At 41.5% G+C, this 21,882-nt stretch overlaps 1 protein-coding gene across 2 annotated transcripts in view; it reads left to right on the top strand.

Annotated features, from left to right (window-relative positions):
* The first annotated feature begins 1,539 nt into the window (after nucleotides 1–1,539).
* LOC100891155 (centrosomal protein of 162 kDa) overlaps nucleotides 1,540–21,882 on the top strand; it is a 58,460-nt gene continuing 38,117 nt past the window's right edge. For both annotated transcript variants that reach the window (XM_030994590.1, XM_030994591.1), the window contains exons 1-8: nucleotides 1,540–1,635; nucleotides 4,930–5,086; nucleotides 5,607–5,775; nucleotides 6,598–6,701; nucleotides 7,485–7,569; nucleotides 8,060–8,099; nucleotides 8,295–8,344; nucleotides 8,832–9,114. In XM_030994590.1, the coding sequence (XP_030850450.1) occupies nucleotides 5,021–5,086; nucleotides 5,607–5,775; nucleotides 6,598–6,701; nucleotides 7,485–7,569; nucleotides 8,060–8,099; nucleotides 8,295–8,344; nucleotides 8,832–9,114 (797 nt within the window). In that variant the 5' untranslated portion in view covers nucleotides 1,540–1,635; nucleotides 4,930–5,020. The remainder of the gene's footprint in view (nucleotides 1,636–4,929; nucleotides 5,087–5,606; nucleotides 5,776–6,597; nucleotides 6,702–7,484; nucleotides 7,570–8,059; nucleotides 8,100–8,294; nucleotides 8,345–8,831; nucleotides 9,115–21,882) is intronic.

The raw sequence follows: 21,882 nt of genomic DNA, 5'->3' as shown, positions 1-21,882 counted from the left end.
TTTTTCGGGCAAGAGGCTTCAGCCCCCCCCCCCCCAATGAAAATGTCAAAAAAAAATTACCGGTGTGGTGCTTCATACCAACATGTTGAGTTGAAAAACGGCCTGCGCAATTTTCAAATTTCCGGCCCCCCATATTGGAAAATCCTGGATCCGCGCCTGGGGTTGGCCGTTTCAAGCGGAATTTTGAAGGGCTTATCCGCACAAAGGATGACATGTGAATGCATTTTTGAATAATGTTATAGAATTTTACTTTTTTTAAACTAAATCAGATTTAATTGTACAAAATCCTTTTTGACTTTTTAACGATTCCCAAGATGATACACATTATATCGAATATTACAATGGCAACCTTTTACCCATGTTTGTATGCGAAACTTATTTTACCATATTTTTATGCAATATTCTACATGTACCTTTTACTAAATTGGCCCAAATACAAACTGTTCTGCATTTTATTTACAATGTATAATTTGTATAATCTGTTTAAATCATTGGAGCATCTATTTGACTTTATAATTCCTGGATTTGGTTTCTGTTGTTGTCCCTGTTATTGAAGAAAACACCATAACTATACCTTACCCATCTGGCTATGCATTTTCCAACCAAAACATTTAATTCTTTTGAATCATGTATTTCTATTCATGTATTGTATAAGTTTAATATATCATTTTATTGCAAATATGGTAATACAATTCGAATTTCTGTATATGTACCAAGCAATTTGCCAAGGTCGTTGAAGCATAATTATATATCATTTGTACAAAAGAATTCCAATTTTACTACCATAATGCTACCATGCATAATGTTTTACGTGTATTTTTACTTTGTCACTGATGTATACCTTGTAAAAGAAACTGCAATTCGGCTCTCGGGCCGCGAATGTTTTTTTAAAGAAATAAACCATTTTAAATAAATAAAAACAATGATAATTATGAGAGAAAAGAACAAATTTCCAGCTTTAAAATGATCGTTATTTAGTTGAAATATCATTCGATAGTTTTAAACTGCTTCAAAGTTAAAAAAGATTTTGTCCATTTTATAGTGCAATGTGCGGATTAGAGCTACCCTATATAATGGCTATAATTTAGTTTGAGCCTCAACTTAAATCTAAAACAGTTAGACCCAGACAAAAACTTTCGGCATGTGAAATATATATGGGAGTAACGATTAACTATTCAATATAAATTTGATAAGCATCGTTATGTAATAAAATTGTCATACAATACTTATTAGACCTTTAAATCTAAAAACTGAATAATTTGAGTAATATATTTTTTCAATCACTGTGCGTTATTAGAATGGCCGACTTCCATTTGGAGCCCTGATTTAAATTTGCATGGGTGAAAAAAACTCATTATTTTGTGGAGTTAATTCTGATGTTTTTTATTTAACAATAGTCTGAACATGCTTAAAATTACCTATATGTTTATCGAAATTCTAGTCGAATTTCCTTCTCTTTATCACCCATGTTACACTTTCATTTGTCTTTTTTTTCTAAAGACACCGTAGCCAAAATTCGATTGTTTTTTTTTTCTTCTTCTAGTTTTACCTTACAAATTAATTCGCGGTATTTACAATTTCGCCACGGCGATGCTGTTCGAGTTGTTCGTTGATCCGGTAGTCTAATGGTATTTGGTAAGTTTTCTACGTTTTCATCCTTTTGACTCCAATTGTTGACATACCCGTTAGATTTATTCGGTGACCCATTCCATTCAGACAGCGGTGGCTATTCACCATGTTTATATTCTGTGTTCGGAACGGTATTGACTTTAGCCAATGGTAGCTGCAGCGTTTATCAACCGGGGCGGTGTCCCGCGGCAAGACATCGCTGAACTGAGTAGGGGTACGGGTGCCGCTAACTCCAGGAAGCTCCGACACCGACGCCGAAGGTGTCGGAGCTTCAGCGGGTGCATAGGAGTACATTCAAACAGCGGGTTGACGTTGGGCGACAATAGGGACTTTTCGATTCGCACGTTCATTAGTGGACTGCGACGTACGCGGTCATTTTTAAGCAGGGTTGACGGGGCACACTGACTGTAGTTCGTTACCGTTTCGATTTTACACAACTAACGTTAGGTCTACGACGCTCGCTTAATGAGCGCGAAATTCGATCGAATAGCTAAAGATCCAACTCCAAATTCGGTGCATGAGACTGTTCTCAAATATTATGCTGCAACAGATTAGCGATGCCTAAATAAAATGTGCTCATTTTATGAATTATTCTGCTTAGTGAGCGCGAAATTCAATCGAGAAGCTAAAGATACAACACACCAAATTCAGTGCATGGGACTGATCTCGAAAAATATGCTGCAACAAATTGGCGATGCATAAATAAAAGTGTTCATTTTAAGAATTATTCTGCAACAATTTTGATTTAAGGGCAATGATACAGACACAAAAATGTGTTCATTAAGTTAAGAGAATTCACACTTCCACCACTCTCCGGTTCTAGAATTAGGTCAATTGGGTCCATTTTGTGACTTTAATGTGATGTTTCGTGCCTACGAAAGATTGCTTACGAACATGTATCGTCACAGTTTGCGAACGACGGCAAAACAAGGGCGAACGCGTTCAAGAATTCTGCTACGAACGTTGAGCTCGTCGATGCGCATGCGCACTGCTTCAAAATTGACCGCATACATCGCAGTCCACTAGTGAACGGGCAAATCGAAAAGTCCCTAATATCTCAAAATATGCGAAGGGAGTAATTACAATTTTGACTTAGCCTACTACTGTACTAGGTTGCTTGATTCAACATACATGGCGAAGAGAAAGCACACACTACCGCACATGCGTACTTTCTCTTTGCCATGTTGAGTCGATGATACAACATGGAAGAATGGTAGGGGAAGGACGAAGAATCACCCCCTTTTTCCCATTGAAGACTTCTTCAAATTAAAATTTCAAGTGGCCAGCCAGATGCCCAGAGGAGTCGAGCTCGAGCAGCTAGCAGTCTAGTAGTAAGCCAAAATTGTAATTACGCCCTTTGCATATTTTGAGATAATGTCACCCAACCCACTCCAGCAAAGCACAGAGAGTCCATGTTTGAATGTTTTCCTAGACTCTATGCATATGCACATGCACCCGCTGAAGCTCCGACGAAAGGCGTCGGAGTCGGAGTCGTCGGAGGTTCCTGGGTGTCACTCTGATTGCGCACTCAGTATTGTGTGCTAGTAAAATCCTTCCCATAGTAGAGATTGCACACATCCCTGTGCAGTCCATGTGCATTGCTCGCCCATGCTATATAACTCTGTGTGAACCACTTTTTTTCCATTCTGACCCAAATGCTATGAATATTGCAGTTTTTGAGGGGCTGTATCTTTTGATAGAAACATCGGTGAGTCTTGAAATTTGAAATTTGAAATTCTGATTACATATTTATTCAAATATCCAACAAAAATTGTGAAAAACGATCCCAAATTGAAAATTGAAAAATCATTCAGACACCCTAGTCGCCCAACCCGCTGTTTGAAAGTTTTCCTATGCACCCGCTGAAGCTCCGACGCCTTCCTGGAGTTAGCGGCACCCGTACCCCTACTCAATTAGGGTGCCACCAGAGAAATATAGGCTTTTAAAACAGCACTCTACTGCACTGCGAGTTGCGGGCATCCATTGACATTCTCAATTCCATAGATCTACGCATCTATTTGCGTCCTTGCAGCACAAAAAACTTTGCCCACTTAGCGCTGTACACATGGTACAGAGAGTTTATGCACTCCCATAGGCCGATCAGCTCCAGTAGCTTCAAATTTAAGTGAGAGATCTCAAGAGGGCCTACATACATGTAACTTAAATTACAAAGTTTTGGAATGGGGTCATGAATATGGTTCAAATGAACCAATTGAAAGCATATGCGATCCTTCAATATTCAGTGGTCGTCGCGGTTAAAATTGTGTCTAAAGTTATGACATTGTAAATAATACACTTTATGTTGTATAGCTCCCTCTCAAGGTCAAGATATTAATTAAACTACAAAACAATGTTTCTTCACTAAAATCGACCAATCAGCTATTCCCGTTTGGAAATTATATATCACAACTACATATTCTGATATTTTCATAGTCGCAGCTACCATTGTACGGCCGTAGGCGCTATTTGAAATTCATCAAAATTTAAAGGGAGCACCAGTAAATTTTTATATTAAATTTTTCTCGAAAGCCAAAGTTTTTTGGGGGCTAAATTTTCCAGTGCTTATAATACATCCACAGGGGCATCCAAATATATGAAAACTGTAAAGAATAACTATCCACCCATTTTTCAAATTTCCCAAAACTTTGTATTACCTTTAAGTTCAATGGCAATGATGTCATCTTCCTTCATGCGCAGTAACAGTTTAAAATACGGCTGCAAAAATTTTAACACAGAGTTTGAATTCAACGAAAGAAAATCCGGAAAAAAGACCCTTAATTCTTAAACGCATTATACAGTCAAGCTAGGAAGTGGAACCGATGTATGTTAGCATACATGTAGGCCTAATTTACAAGTATAAATGCATCGGATATGAATCCGCTAAAATTACAATTTAGTCTAAAGATTGGTGGCACTATCGTGCCACCAAACTTCTACTGGAGACCCTATGGTTGGCATTTGTCTCTAAAGAGAGGAGCTGACCCTACCCAAATATTAAGAGGCTATAACGAACGAAAGAGAGGTCTACATGTATGGTCAACTATGACGTTCTGTATGAAGTCTTCGGAATCCTTCTGAGGAGTAGGGTCTATTATCTGGAAGGAGTGATGTTGTGAATAAGATTAAGAAGACCACAAAAAGGTGACCAGTGCATCACAACTTTACTTGGAAGTTGTATGTGTTATAGTTTGCTTCCTGTAGAGGTATTGATGAATTATTAATGAGTATGAATTTTGGTCTTTTCTATGTTTTCATCACATAAAATGCATGTTCATTCATATAAATTTCTTTATTTTGCAGATGGAACGATCGCTGTGACTTTGACTGCAATAAGAAGTCTAAGATCTACATTTATAAGCAAGAAGACATTGTGAAAAAGGATGCAAGCAAGATGCCTAAAGCTCCAAAGTTGTCTCAACAAGAACTTGATGATGAATTTGAGCAGTTTCTCAAGGAGGTATATCTTATTGTTTTGCAAAGATTTATCGTTTAGTCCTAGATCTCTAATCTATTTTGTACATTTGTACTCATACTTTGGCATGTTTTGTGATTGGCATCTACTTGGAAACCTACATCGTATGGATTCATCTGACACAGGCTTAAGACTTTATATTCAGTTCCAAATTCCTTTGATATGTTAATTTTTTAATAGAGTCTATGCACAAGGTTTCAAATATTTCAAATATTTCAAATATTTTTAAATATTTTTGGTGTTCTCCAGGTGGACATCTGGTTCATCATGTCTTTATCCCTCCCTTTCTCTTTTTTGCCTTCTTCACTTCTCACATTTCATCACTTTAAATCTCTCTCACCATCTCTCTACCACTTCACGTTTTCCCATCAATCTCCTCCCTTTTAGTACCTTTAAAACTTGCTGTTCCCCTTCAAATGTGTCCCATTTAGTGTTCCTTTTGCCTTCTGAATGTTGTTTTTTGTATCATGTGAATCATGCCTTCACCTTCCTTATTCTTGTTTAGTCTTTCTCTGATGACTCAACGGACTTTACCAGCAAGCGGAACAGAAGTCCAAGGAGAGGGAAGAAAGAAGATACCGGTACTCCGTGGTGGATGAAAGGAGACGATGACTCCAGCTTGAAGAGTGGAAGAGCAAAGAAGAAGAATGATGAAGAACAATCTACTACACCAAGTGAGTTTCATTCATGAATATCACAGGTTGTCATGTTTTTTGTGACACATCTCAGCTGACACTGGCTCCCTGGTCAGTTTCCTATACAGATTGAATTCTTCACTTCAACCTGGACCAAAAAAATATACCTGTACATGTACCTAACCCCAAACCTAAACCTTACCTGAAAACCAGTAACAACTCTAACTTTATATCTCTATATCTTTAAGAAGTTCTGTATTGGCAGGATGATGATTAGACATCTTTTAGAACTCTATACCATTGAAAGATTTTCAATAATATTACAAATTCATTTAATTTTGTATTTTCAAACTGTGTATTAACGTACCCAGATTATATACCTTACCTTAAAAATCTTAAATTAACTTTAAAAGAATTATAGAAACTCACGTCGTCTGTTGATAACATAATTGTAGATCACATCTGAACATGTATATATGGAAAATGTGCTATATAAATAAATTATTATTATTATTATTTACACATTTATTTAATCCTATTATTATTTAATTTTATTAAGCGGTTTACTATTTCCATGCATGTAATTACAGGGCTTGAACATACTGGGAAAGTTAAAGTTGATGTTGCATGATTTATGTTCCCTTCTTAAGGATGCAAATGTAGTTTTCTAAACATTGTGAGCATCTGTAATGATGGCGCCTTGCTAGAATGCTCCCCAGGGAGTGGAGAATGTGCATACTTTATACGCGGGCAAGCCCGAATCATATGACCTGTAAAGCGCTTAAGAACATTGTTGATATATTGAGCGCTATATAAATACGGAATATTGTTAAATGTTATTTTTATTATTCTTTATTGCAGGTAGCATGAAGTGGTTGAAACCCAAGAAACAGTCCACCCCTCTCAGAGAAGTGCAAGAAGAGGAAGATGAAGAGGTCTTGAAGCCAAAGAGTATTTTACAGAAGGTAGGAACACAGATTCTTTAAAAAAAAGTACAATCAAACCTGTCTATTGAGGCCAACCAGGGGAAACAGAAAAAGTGGCCTCTGTAGACAGATGGCCTTTCTATACAGCTTTTGTTAACACCTATTACCTTCTAGAGGAGGGCAATACAGGTGACCCCTGTAGACAGGTAGCATATACAGAGAGGTGGCCATTAAGACAGGTTTGACTGTATAATGTATAATGAAGGAACAGTAAGTGTTAGAAATAATTGTAAACATATTGATTAGGTCTGCAGTGGAGTATTTTTTTTTGTAGAAAAAGGAAGTGCAACTCCCTTGTAAGCTTGGTGTAGGCTCTGAAATAATATATTATTTCTGGATATCATGAATTAAATTTTGTTTTAGCCCTTACAGTGTCTCCTTGTTAACATTTTATGAGACACAATATCAATCATAGTGCCTCGTTTCATTAGTAATAATAATGATAATATGGCTACATTTATAAAAGCTTTGATGGAATAAATTCCCACCTTGTACGCATTTATTACACCTGGGTGGAAAGTGACAAATGTAGATTAATGTCTTGCCAAAGGACATTAATGCTGCGGCGATACTTGAACCTCGACCATGTGATCCACAGTCCAGTAATGCATCCACTAGACCACTTCACATAATTCATCTTAGTACATGCAATGTTCCATACATGTATCTAACATAACATGAACTTGTTAGCAGTTTGACCTGATGATGACACTGGAAGGGTTAATCAATACACATCATTTGTTTGATTGTTGAATCTTTCAGGGAAAGCGTGTAGAGGAGGAGGAAGAGCCAAAGGAAACCAGTGCAGTTCCAAGGAGACAGATTAGGAGAGATAGTCTGGAAGAAGGTGAGGATTACTGTGAAAAAAAAAGAGAAAAAAGAAGAAAAAAAAACAACTGTCAGTTACATCTGTGGGTCTCGTCTTGTTTGGAGCCAAAAGGGCATTATCTCATACACCTCAACACAACACAAACGCTCTTCTGGCTCTGAACAGATGATATGATACTTAGTTGTTAGACAGAGACATGCTGATAAGTTAAGTTGCTGTATGTTTATTCCATTCTTCATCATTATAATAAAAAGATAGGAAAAACTGAACGCCTAATATTATTTTAAGAATCTGATGTTCATGATGCAAATTGAGAAATTGAGGCAAAAGAAGAGGAGTTTTTGTGTGTTGCTTTGTTTATGTGGTGATCCATGATTTTGAAGAAGATAGCAGTTTGTAATGGTAAAAGGCTTTATACTCTCCTTATAGAAAGTCTGCATAAAGGAAAACCCCTGTTTTTTCTCACTAATCTCTTATCCTTTTTTCTGTTTTTTTCTCCCTTTGACAGATAACTTTGATGAAAAGTTTGAGGAGAGCCATAAAAGAAGGTGACATTTCTTTAATCTTCATTTCACAATTTACATGTACATATCAAAGCTACATTTTGACTGTTTATCATGCTATCCTATTTTTTAATGAAACAATGCTACTTCCTGATTATCAACTTTTAAAAAGGGGCTGGTCTATAATATGCATTTCCCTGTTAAAACATAGATTTTTGTATGTATTTCTCTTTTTTTCAGTGGAGTCATGCCTGAGCAAGCCAGCTTTGAAGATACATACAGCCAGTCAGGTGATTCATGGTTTATTTTTGATAGAATATTAAAATTAAAGATAATACTAGAACTTCTGAGAGCTTAGTAGCGCAAAAATTCATATCAGTAATGTTGCTTCAGGGGTTGTATGATACTTGTTTTGTTAAAACAAGTGTTGTTTTTTAACAAGTTAGATGACTGCATGTTTTGAACAGATGTTGAGAATATAGCTGTAGTTCTTCACAAAAGAATAGTACATTTTCATATAGTTGGTCAGCTGCAAACAGCTTTAGAATTAAGGGAAGCCCACATAATATAAGTTATTTCGCCAAACCAACTCAAGATCAACTCCAAAGTGACTTATTGTTTGTTTGGTCTTTAGTCAGTCAACGGTTTCATTTGAGTGAGTGAGGTAAGGAAGTACAGAGTATTTAGCAAATATATTCTGTGAGCAGGGTTATGCAAATCTATTACTTTTATGGAGAGAGGAAGCTAGAAATATCTGGTTTTATATCTTTGTGACAGAACCTACTGATGGTCTGACGACGGCGGAATCGACAGGACAAGATCCCTACGGAGGCCAGAGCACTATGGGCTCCACCGGCCAGGATCCGTACGGGGGCCAGAGTACCTTTGAATCCACAGGACCAGGAGCTGAGACCCTGGAGGAGATAGCTGATAAGGCAAAGTTCTTCAAGGAGCTGGAAGAGAAAGCCGAGAGGACGGTAGACTACAGCAGACTGAACAGAGATGCGGATCTGTCGGGTACAATGGGTACCATGGGAACACTCCCATCAGCTTACATGGGGTGAGTATGAGAACCAGGGCCTGTATTCAATTCAATACTTAAGTACAAAATGTAAGCTTTTTACTTAGTATTTGGCTTGGATAAAATACTTAGCCAATTTTGGTATTTAATTCACACTTTTGGCTAAGCAGGCATATGGTTTTCTTAAGCAGTATTATAACCTGCGCACAATTATATCAGTGCGCATTTATAGCAATGCATCAATTGCGCATTACTTTTGATTGACCGTGTGACGTCACAATGCTTATCAGTAAATATTTTACTTATATTTTTTCTTACGTAAGTATAGTCTAAAATGCGATTTGAATACGAGATAAGTAAATTACTTAACTTAGCCATTTACTTAGTAATTTTCTTACCTTTGCTAAGTATTGAATTGAATACCGGCCCAGGGCCCTGTTTCATAAAACAAGATACAATAATTGTTCTTATATTTTTGATGAAGGAAATCCTATTCAGTGATTGGTCAACATAGCATCATGTGACCAAACATAACATTGCTATGATGTTACTAATAAGAAAAACATGCTATACTGTGACGTCATCCATGGTATAGTGCACTATACCATGGATGACGTCATAGATATGCGATCGATCAAGATCAATGTGATATCGGTGTCGCCCCGGTCGCGGTACGGTTGTCAGCGCTGCTCTCACTGCACTCTACACTACTTCAGTGAGAGTATACATTATTGTTATCATTATTATTATTTTTATTTAGGTTGGTTTGAAAAATATAAAAACAAAAATATCATCCACAATTACAGAAATTACAGCAAAAGGGGGCCTTTTTGCGAGTTACATTAGATTGGCTGAGAGCACATTTGTCATAGAATTTTCAGCATTTGTTATTGATAAGAATATTTATGAAACAGGGCTCAGGTCTTGTTGGTACATATTACTGATATGAGCTAAGGGTACATACATGTATGGGAGAGATGCAGTCATATGAATACTGTAATTGTATATACCCCGGCAGTATGCCAGTGCCGGGTAGGGTACTTTGGATTCAGCAGCATAAGGCTGCCGCGTCATATTCTTGTGTGCACTCTAACCACATTGCAACATTCCTTGAAAGATTTCTTTCAAATTTTGTATGGAAGTGTATCTTGGTATAATCTTCACACCTATGACTTTTGGTGATACTGCCCCCATGGTTCCGTCTTCTAAAGGGTAAAAGGCCATATTTTTGTGGATGGTTTGTGTGCGCTCTATAGGCCACATTTCTCAAGGGATTTTGTTCAAATTTTGAGCAAAAGTGTATCTCGCTATAATCTACAAGCCTCTAGATGTTGGTGATGCTGCCTCCATTGTTCTGTTTTTTATAGGGTCAAAGGTCATATTTTGATACATATCTTGTGTGCACTCTAGTGTGCAGTCTAACTGCATCATTTCTTGACAGATTTTTTTCAAATTGAGTATGAAAGTGTATGATGATAAAATCTATGCACTTATAGAATTTGGTGATGCTGCCACCAGTGTCCCATGTTTTATAAGGTCAAAAGGTCATATTTTGGTTTTTGTCTAGTGTGCGCTCTGCAGGTCATATTTCATAACGGATTTCTTTCAGATTCTGAATAGAGATGTATCTTAGTACAATCTATACATCTCTCTTTTTTGGTGATGCTGCCCTCATTGTTCCGTCTCTTATATGTTCAAAGATCATATGTCTTTTATGCGCTCTAACTGCCACATTTCTTGACGGATACATTCAAATTGCATGACAATACAGATTGCAATATTTCTATACCTGTGTTTGGGGGTTGTCATGTTTGAGAAGAGCGCAGAGAGCTGTGTGATGTGGGTTCACTACACCCTCTTACCACCAGCTGATATAAGATTTCACTTGTGTGTGTGTGGGGGGGGGGGGGGGGGGGGTTGTCATGTTTGAAAAGAGTGCAGAGAGCTGTGTGATGTGGGGGGTTGTCATGTTTGAGAAGAGTGCAGAGAGCTGTGTGATTTGGGTTCACGTACACCCTTTTACCACCAGCCGATATAAGATAACACTTGTGTAGGAGGGGGGGGGGGGGGGGGTTGTCATGTTTGAAAAAAGTGCAGAGAGCTGTGTGATGTGGGTTCACGTACACCCTTTTACCACCAGACGATATAAGATTACACTTGTGTGTAGTGGGGGGGGGGGGGGAGGGGTTGTCATGTTTGAGAAGAGTGCAGAGAGCTGTGTGATTTGGGTTCACGTACACCCTTTTACCACCAGCTGATATAAGATTTTACTTGTGTGTAGGGGGAGGGGGGTTGTCATGTTTGAGAAGAGTGCAGAGAGCTGTGTGATGTGGGTTCACTACACCTGTTTACCACCAGCTGATATATGATTTCACTTGTGTGTAGAGGGGTTGTCATGTTTAAGATGAGTGCAGAGAGTTGTTTGAGAAGAGTGTAGAGAGCTGTGTGATGTGGGTTCACTACACCCTTTTTCCACCAGCTGATATATGATTACACTTTTGTGTAGAGGGGTTGTCATGTTTAAGTAGAGTGCAGAGAGCTGTTTGATGTGGGTTCACTACACTCTTTTACCACCAGCTGATATATGATTTTACTTGTGTGTAGGGGGAGGGGGGTTGTCATGTTTGAGAAGAGTGCAGAGAGCTGTGTGATGTGGGTTCACTACACCCTTTTACCACCAGCTGATATAAGATTTCACTTGGGCGTGGGGGGGGGGGGGGGTTGTCATTTTTTTTTAAACTTGCAGAGAGCTGTGTGATGTGGTTTCACGTACACCCTTTTACCACCAGCTGATATAAGATTACACTTGTGTGTAGGGGGGGGGGGAGCGGTTGTCATGTTTAAGAAGAGTGCAGAGAGTTGTTTGAGAAGAGTGCAGAGAGCTGTGTGATGTGGGTTCACTACACCCTTTTTCTACCAGCTGATATAAGATTTCACTTGTGTGTAGGGGGAGGGGGATTGTCATGTTTAAGAAGAGTGCAGAGAGCTGTGTGATGTGGGTTCACTACACCCTTTTACCACCAGCCGATATAAGATTACACTAGTGTGTAGTTGGGGTGGAGGGGGTTGTCATGTTTGAGAAGAGTGCAGAGAGCTGTGTGATGTGGGTTCACTACACCCTTTTACCACCAGCTGATATATGATTACACTTTTGTGTAGAGGGGTTGTCATGTTTAAGAAGAGTGCAGAGAGCTGTGTGATGTGGGTTCACTACACCCTTTTACCACCAGCTGATATAAGATTTTACTTGTGTGTAGGGGGAGGGGGGTTGTCATGTTTGAGAAGAGTGCAGAGAGCTGTGTGATGTGGGTTCACCACACCTGTTTACCACCAGCTGATATATAATTTCACTTGTGTGTAGAGGGGTTGTCATGTTTAAGAAGAGTGCAGAGAGTTGTTAAAGAAGAGTGTAGAGAGCTGTGTGATGTGGGTTCATTACACCCTTTTTCCACCAGCTGATATATGATTACACTTTTGTGTAGAGGGGTTGTCATGTTTAAGAAGAGTGCAGAGAGCTGTGTGATGTGGGTTCACTACACCCTTTTACCACCAGCTGATATAAGATTTCACTTGTGTGTAGGGGGGAGGGGGGTTGTCATGTTTGAGAAGAGTGCAGAGAGCTGTGTGATGTGGGTTCACTACACCCTTTTACCACCAGCTGATATAAGATTTTACTTGTGTGTAGGTGGAGGGGGGTTGTCATGTTTGAGAAGAGTGCAGAGAGCTGTGTGATGTGGGTTCACTACACCTGTTTACCACCAGCTGATATATGATTTCACTTGTGGGTAGAGGGGTTCTCATGTTTAAGAAGAGTGCAGAGAGTTGTTTGAGAAGAGTGTAGAGAGCTGTGTGATGTGGGTTCACTACACCCTTTTACCACCAGCTGATATATGATTACACTTTTGTGTAGAGGGATTGTCATGTTTAAGAAGAGTACAGAGAGCTGTGTGATTTGGGTTCACTACACCCTTTTACCACCAGCTGATATATGATTACACTTGTGTGTAGGGGGGGGGGGGGGGAGGGTTGTCATGTTTTAGAAGAGTGCAGAGAGCTTTGCGATGTGGGTTCACGTACACCCTTTTACCACGAGCTGATATAAGATTTTACTTGTGTGTAGGGGGAGGGGGGTTGTCATGTTTTAGAAGAGTGCAGAGAGCTGTGTGATGTGTGTTCACTACACCCTTTTACCACCAGCTGATATATGATTTCACTTGTGTGTAGGGGGGGGGGGGAGGGTTGTCATGTTTTAGAAGAGTGCAGAGAGCTGTGTGATTTGGGTTCATGTACACCCTTTTACCACCAGCTGATATAAGATTTTACTTGTGTGTAGGGGAAGGGGGTTTGTCATGCTTGAGAAGAGTGCAGAGAGCTGTGTGATGTGGGTTCACTACACCTGTTTACCACCAGCTGATATATGATTTCACTTGTGTGTAGAGGGGTTGTCATGTTTAAGTAGAGTGCAGAGAGCTGTTTGATGTGGGTTCACTACACTCTTTTACCACTAGCTGATATATGATTTTACTTGTGTGTAGGGGGAGGGGGGTTGTCATGTTTGAGAAGAGTGCAGAGAGCTGTGTGATGTGGGTTCACTACACCCTTTTTCCACCAGCTGATATATGATTACACTTTTGTGTAGAGGGGTTGTCATGTTTAAGTAGAGTGCAGCGAGCTGTTTGATGTGGGTTCACTACACTCTTTTACCACCAGCTGATATATGATTTTACTTGTGTGTAGGGGGAGGGGGGTTGTCATGTTTGAGAAGAGTGCAGAGAGCTGTGTGATGTGGGTTCACTACACCCTTTTACCACCAGCTGATATAAGATTTCACTTGGGTGTGGGGGGGGGGGGGGTTGTCATGTTTGAGAAAAGTGCAGAGAGCTGTGTGATGTGGTTTCATGTACACCCTTTTACCACCAGCTGATATAAGATTACACTTGTGTGTAGGTGGGGGGGGGAGGGGTTGTCATGTTTAAGAAGAGTGCAGAGAGTTGTTTGAGAAGAGTGTAGAGAGCTGTGTGATGTGGGTTCACTACACCCTTTTTCCACCAGCTGATATATGATTACACTTTTGTGTAGAGGGGTTGTCATGTTATAGAAGAGTGCAGAGAGCTGTGTGATGTGGGTTCACTACACCCTTTTACCACCAGCTGATATAAGATTTCACTTGTGTGTAGGGGGAGGGGGGTTGTCATGTTTGAGAAGAGTGCAGAGAGCTGTGTGATGTGGGTTCACTACACCCTTTTACCACCAGCTGATATAAGATTTTACTTGTGTGTAGGTGGAGGGGGGTTGTCATGTTTGAGAAGAGTGCAGAGAGCTGTGTGATGTGGGTTCACTACACCTGTTTACCACCAGCTGATATATGATTTCACTTGTGGGTAGAGAGGTTCTCATGTTTAAGAAGAGTGCAGAGAGTTGTTTGAGAAGAGTGTAGAGAGCTGTGTGATGTGGGTTCACTACACCCTTTTACCACCAGCTGATATATGATTACACTTTTGTGTAGAGGGATTGTCATGTTTAAGAAGAGTGCAGAGAGCTGTGTGATTTGGGTTCACTACACCCTTTTACCACCAGCTGATATATGATTACACTTGTGTGTAGGGGGGGGGGGGGAGGGTTGTCATGTTTTAGAAGAGTGCAGAGAGCTTTGCGATGTGGGTTCACGTACACCCTTTTACCACCAGCTGATATAAGATTTTACTTGTGTGTAGGGGGAGGGGGGTTGTCATGTTTTAGAAGAGTGCAGAGAGCTGTGTGATGTGTGTTCACTACACCCTTTTACCACCAGCTGATATATGATTTCACTTGTGTGTAGGGGGGGGGGGGGAGGGTTGTCATGTTTTAGAAGAGTGCAGAGAGCTGTGTGATTTGGGTTCATGTACACCCTTTTACCACCAGCTGATATAAGATTTTACTTGTGTGTAGGGGAAGGGGGGTTGTCATGCTTGAGAAGAGTGCAGAGAGCTGTGTGATGTGGGTTCACTACACCTGTTTACCACCAGCTGATATATGATTTCACTTGTGTGTAGAGGGGTTGTCATGTTTAAGTAGAGTGCAGAGAGCTGTTTGATGTGGGTTCACTACACTCTTTTACCACTAGCTGATATATGATTTTACTTGTGTGTAGGGGGAGGGGGGTTGTCATGTTTGAGAAGAGTGCAGAGAGCTGTGTGATGTGGGTTCACTACACCCTTTTTCCACCAGCTGATATATGATTACACTTTTGTGTAGAGGGGTTGTCATGTTTAAGTAGAGTGCAGCGAGCTGTTTGATGTGGGTTCACTACACTCTTTTACCACCAGCTGATATATGATTTTACTTGTGTGTAGGGGGAGGGGGGTTGTCATGTTTGAGAAGAGTGCAGAGAGCTGTGTGATGTGGGTTCACTACACCCTTTTACCACCAGCTGATATAAGATTTCACTTGGGTGTGGGGGGGGGGGGTTGTCATGTTTGAGAAAAGTGCAGAGAGCTGTGTGATGTGGTTTCATGTACACCCTTTTACCACCAGCTGATATAAGATTACACTTGTGTGTAGGTGGGGGGGGGGGTTGTCATGTTTAAGAAGAGTGCAGAGAGTTGTTTGAGAAGAGTGTAGAGAGCTGTGTGATGTGGGTTCACTACACCCTTTTTCCACCAGCTGATATATGATTACACTTTTGTGTAGAGGGGTTGTCATGTTTAAGTAGAGTGCAGAGAGCTGTTTGATGTGGGTTCACTACACTCTTTTACCACCAGCTGATATATGATTTTACTTGTGTGTAGGGGGAGGGGGGTTGTCATGTTTGAGAAGAGTGCAGAGAGCTTTTTGATGTGGGTTCACTACACCCTTTTACCACCAGCTGATATAAGATTTCACTTGGGTGTGGGGGGGGGGGGGGTTGTCATGTTTGAGAAAAGTGCAGAGAGCTGTGTTATGTGGTTTCATGTACACCCTTTTACCACCAGCTGATATAAGATTACACTTGTGTGTAGGGGGGGGGGAGGGGTTTTCATGTTTAAGAAGAGTGCAGAGAGTTGTTTGAGAAGAGTGCAGAGAGCTGTGTGATGTGGGTTCACTACACCCTTCATCTACCAGCTGATATAAGATTTCACTTGTGTGTAGGGGGAGGGGGATTGTCATGTTTAAGAAGAGTGCAGAGAGCTGTGTGATGTGGGTTCACTACACCCTTTTACCACCAGCCGATATAAGATTACACTTGTGTGTAGTTGGGGTGGAGGGGGTTGTCATGTTTGAGAAGAGTGCAGAGAGCTGTGTGATGTGGGTTCACTACACCCTTTTACCACCAGCTGATATATGATTACACTTTTGTGTAGAGGGGTTGTCATGTTTAAGAAGAGTGCAGAGAGCTGCGTGATGTGGGTTCACTACACCCTTTTACCACCAGCTGATATAAGATTTTACTTGTGTGTAGGGGGAGGGGGGTTGTCATGTTTGAGAAGAGTGCAGAGAGCTGTGTGATGTGGGTTCACCACACCTGTTTACCACCAGCTGATATATAATTTCACTTGTGTGTAGAGGGGTTGTCATGTTTAAGAAGAGTGCAGAGAGTTGTTAAAGAAGAGTGTAGAGAGCTGTGTGATGTGGGTTCATTACACCCTTTTTCCACCAGCTGATATATGATTACACTTTTGTGTAGAGGGGTTGTCATGTTTAAGAAGAGTGCAGAGAGCTATGTGATGTGGGTTCACTACACCCTTTTACCACCAGCTGATATAAGATTTCACTTGTGTGTAGGGGGGAGGGGGGGTTGTCATGTTTGAGAAGAGTGCAGAGAGCTGTGTGATGTGGGTTCACTACACCCTTTTACCACCAGCTGATATAAGATTTTACTTGTGTGTAGGTGGAGGGGGGTTGTCATGTTTGAGAAGAGTGCAGAGAGCTGTGTGATGTGGGTTCACTACACCTGTTTACCACCAGCTGATATATGATTTCACTTGTGCGTAGAGGGGTTCTCATGTTTAAGAAGAGTGCAGAGAGTTGTTTGAGAAGAGTGTAGAGAGCTGTGTGATGTGGGTTCACTACACCCTTTACCACCAGCTGATATATGATTTCACTTGTGTGTAGGGGGGAGGGGGGTTGTCATGTTTGAGAAGAGTGCAGAGAGCTGTGTGATGTGGGTTCACTACACCCTTTTACCACCAGCTGCTATAAGATTTTACTTGTGTGTAGGTGGAGGGGGGTTGTCATGTTTGAGAAGAGTGCAGAGAGCTGTGTGATGTGGGTTCACGTACACCCTTTTACCACCAGCTGATATATGATTACACTTGTGTGTAGGGGGGGGGGGAGGGTTGTCATGTTTTAGAAGAGTGCAGAGAGCTTTGCGATGTGGGTTTACGTACACCCTCTTACCACCAGCTGATATAAGATTTTACTTGTGTGTAGGGGAAGGGGGGTTGTCATGTTTGAGAAGAGTGCAGAGAGCTGTGTGATGTGGGTTCACTACACCTGTTTACCACCAGCTGATATATGATTTCACTTGTGTGTAGAGGGGTTGTCATGTTTAAGATGAGTGCAGAGAGTTGTTTGAGAAGAGTGTAGAGAGCTGTGTGATGTGGGTTCACTACACCCTTTTTCCACCAGCTGATATATGATTACACTTTTGTGTAGAGGGGTTGTCATGTTTAAGTAGAGTGCAGCGAGCTGTTTGATGTGGGTTCACTACACTCTTTTACCACCAGCTGATATATGATTTACTTGTGTGTAGGGGGAGGGGGGTTGTCATGTTTGAGAAGAGTGCAGAGAGCTGTGTGATGTGGGTTCACTACACCCTTTTACCACCAGCTGATATAAGATTTCACTTAGGTGTTGGGGGGGGGGGGGGGGGGTTGTCATGTTTGAGAAAAGTGCAGAGAGCTGTGTGATGTGGTTTCATGTACACCCTTTTACCACCAGCTGATATAAGATTACACTTGTGTGCAGGGGGGGGGGAGGGGTTGTCATGTTTAAGAAGAGTGCAGAGAGTTGTTTGAGAAGAGTGCAGAGAGCTGTGTGATGTGGGTTCACTACACCCTTCATCTACCAGCTGATATAAGATTTCACTTGTGTGTAGGGGGAGGGGGATTGTCATGTTTAAGAAGAGTGCAGAGAGCTGTGTGATGTGGGTTCACTACACCCTTTTACCACCAGCCGATATAAGATTACACTAGTGTGTAGTTGGGGTGGAGGGGGTTGTCATGTTTGAGAAGGGTGCAGAGAGCTTTGTGATGTGGGTTCACTACACCCTTTTACCACCAGCTGATATATGATTACACTTTTGTGTAGAGGGGTTGTCATGTTTAAGAAGAGTGCAGAGAGCTGCGTGATGTGGGTTCACTACACCCTTTTACCACCAGCTGATATAAGATTTTACTTGTGTGTAGGGGGAGGGGGGTTGTCATGTTTGAGAAGAGTGCAGAGAGCTGTGTGATGTGGGTTCACCACACCTGTTTACCACCAGCTGATATATAATTTCACTTGTGTGTAGAGGGGTTGTCATGTTTAAGAAGAGTGCAGAGAGTTGTTAAAGAAGAGTGTAGAGAGCTGTGTGATGTGGGTTCATTACACCCTTTTTCCACCAGCTGATATATGATTACACTTTTGTGTAGAGGGGTTGTCATGTTTAAGAAGAGTGCAGAGAGCTGTGTGATGTGGGTTCACTACACCCTTTTACCACCAGCTGATATAAGATTTTACTTGTGTGTAGGTGGAGGGGGGTTGTCATGTTTGAGAAGAGTGCAGAGAGCTGTGTGATGTGGGTTCACTACACCTGTTTACCACCAGCTGATATATGATTTCACTTGTGCGTAGAGGGGTTCTCATATTTAAGAAGAGTGCAGAGAGTTGTTTGAGAAGAGTGTAGAGAGCTGTGTGATGTGGGTTCACTACACCCTTTTACCACCAGCTGATATATGATTACACTTTTGTGTAGGGGATTGTCATGTTTAAGAAGAGTGCAGAGAGCTGTGTGATGTGGGTTCACTACACCCTTTTACCACCAGCTGATATATGATTACACTTGTGTGTAGGGGGGGGGGGGGAGGGTTGTCATGTTTTAGAAGAGTGCAGAGAGCTGTGTGATGTGGGTTCACGTACACCCTTTTACCACCAGCTGATATAAGATTTTACTTGTGTGTAGGGGGGGGGGGGGAGGGTTGTCATGTTTTAGAAGAGTGCAGAGAGCTGTGTGATTTGGGTTCACGTACACCCTTTTACCACCAGCTGATATAAGATTTCACTTGTGCGTAGGGGGAGGGGGGTTGTCATGTTTGAGAAGAGTGCAGAGAGCTGTGTGATGTGGGTTCACTACACCTGTTTACCACCAGCTGATATATGATTACACTTTTGTGTAGAGGGATTGTGATGTTTAAGAAGAGTGCGGAGAGCTGTGTGATGTGGGTTCACTACACCCTTTTACCACCAGCTGATGTATGATTACACTTGTGTGTAGGGGGGGGGGGGGAGGGTTGTCATGTTTTAGAAGAGTGCAGAGAGCTGTGTGATGTGGGTTCACGTACCCCTTTTACCCCCAGCTGATATAAGAATTTACTTGTGTGTAGGGGGAGGGGGTTTGTCATGTTTAAGAAGAGTGCAGAGAGCTGTGTGATGTGGGTTCACTACACCCTTTTTCCACCAGCTGATATATGATTACACTTTTGTGTAGAGGGGTTGTCATGTTTGAGAAGAGTGCAGAGAGCTGTGTGATGTGGGTTCACCACACCTGTTTACCACCAGCTGATATATGATTTCACTTGTGTGTAGAGGGGTTGTCATGTTTAAGAAGAGTGCAGAGAGTTGTTAAAGAAGAGTGTAGAGAGCTGTGTGATGTGGGTTCATTACACCTTTTTCCACCAGCTGATATATGATTACACTTTTGTGTAGAGGGGTTGTCATGTTTAAGAAGAGTGCAGAGAGCTGTGTGATGTGTGTTCACTACACCCTTTTACCACTAGCTGATATATGATTTTACTTGTATGTAGGGGGGAGGGGGTTGTTATGTTTGAGAAGAGTGCAGAGAGCTGTGTGATGTGGGTTCACTACACCCTTTTACCACCAGCTGATATAAGATTTTACTTGTGTATAGAGGTGAGGGGGTTGTCATGTTTAAGAAGAAAGCAGAGAGCTGTGTGATGTGGGTTCACTACACCCTTTTACCACCAGCTGATATAAGATTTCACTTGTGTGTAGGGGGGGGGGGGAGGGTTGTCATGTTTTAGAAGAGTGCAGAGAGCTGTGTGATTTGGGTTCACTACACCCTTTTACCACCAGCTGATATAAGATTTTACTTGTGTGTAGGGGGAGGGGGGTTGTCATGTTTGAGAAGAGTGCAGAGAGCTGTGTGATGTGGGTTCACTACACCCTTTTACCACTAGCTGATATATGATTTTACTTGTATGTAGGGGGGAGGGGGTTGTTATGTTTGAGAAGAGTGCAGAGAGCTGTGTGATGTGGGTTCACTACACCCTTTTACCACCAGCTGATATAAGATTTTACTTGTGTATAGAGGTGAGGGGGTTGTCATGTTAAGAAGAAAGCAGAGAGCTGTGTGATGTGGGTTCACTACACCCTTTTACCACCAGCTGATAATAAGATTTTACTTGGGTGTGGGGGGGGGGATTGTCATGTTTGAGAAGAGTGCAGAGAGCTGTGTGATGTGGGTTCACTACACCTGTTTACCACCAGCTGATATATGATTTCACTTGTGTGTAGAGGGGTTGTCATGTTTAAGAAGAGTGCAGAGAGCTGTGTGATGTTGGTTCACTACACCCTTTTCCACCAGCTGATATATGATTACACTTTTGTGTAGAGGGGTTGTCATGTTTAAGTAGAGTGCAGAGAGCTGTTTGAGAAGAGTGTAGAGAGCTGTGTGATGTGGGTTCACTACACCCTTTTTCCACCAGCTGATATATGATTACACTTTTGTGTAGAGGGGTTGACATGTTTAAGTAGAGTGCAGAGAGCTGTGTGATGTGGGTTCACTATACTCTTTTACCACCAGCTGATATATGATTTTACTTGTGTGTAGGGGGAGGGGGGTTGTCATATTTGAGAAGAGTGCAGAGAGCTGTGTGATGTGGGTTCACTACACCCTTTTACCACCAGCTGATATAAGATTTCACTTGGGTGGGGGGGGGGGGGGGTTGTCATGTTTAAGAAGAGTGCAGAGAGCTGTGTGATGTGGGTTCACTACACCCTTTTACCACCAGCCGATATAAGATTACACTAGTGTGTAGTTGGGGTGGAGGGGGTTGTCATGTTTGAGAAGAGTGCAGAGAGCTGTGTGATGTAGGTTCACTACACCCTTTTACCACCAGCTAATATATGATTACACTTTTGTGTAGAGGGGTTGTCATGTTTAAGAAGAGTGCAGAGAGCTGTGTGATGTGGGTTCACTACACCCTTTTACCACCAGCTGATATATGATTTTACTTGTGTGTAGGGGGAGGGGGGTTGTCATATTTGAGAAGAGTGCAGAGAGCTGTGTGATGTGGGTTCACTACACCCTTTTACCACCAGCTGATATAAGATTTCACTTGGGTGTGGGGGGGGGGGGGTTGTCATGTTTGAGAAAAGTGCAGAGAGCTGTGTGATGTGGTTTCACGTACACCCTTTTACCACCAGCTGATATAAGATTACACTTGTGTGTAGGGGGGGGGAGGGGTTGTCATGTTTAAGAAGAGTGCAGAGAGTTGTTTGAGAAGAGTGCAGAGAGCTGTGTGATGTGGGTTCACTACACCCTTTTTCTACCAGCTGATATAAGATTTCACTTGTGTGTAGGGGGAGGGGGATTGTCATGTTTAAGAAGAGTGCAGAGAGCTGTGTGAT

The sequence above is a fragment of the Strongylocentrotus purpuratus genome, unplaced genomic scaffold (assembly GCF_000002235.5).
Source record: "Strongylocentrotus purpuratus isolate Spur 01 unplaced genomic scaffold, Spur_5.0 spur5_scaffold_21, whole genome shotgun sequence".
Classification (NCBI taxonomy): Eukaryota; Metazoa; Echinodermata; class Echinoidea; order Camarodonta; family Strongylocentrotidae; genus Strongylocentrotus; species Strongylocentrotus purpuratus.
This window is presented reverse-complemented; position numbering and strand designations above follow the sequence as displayed.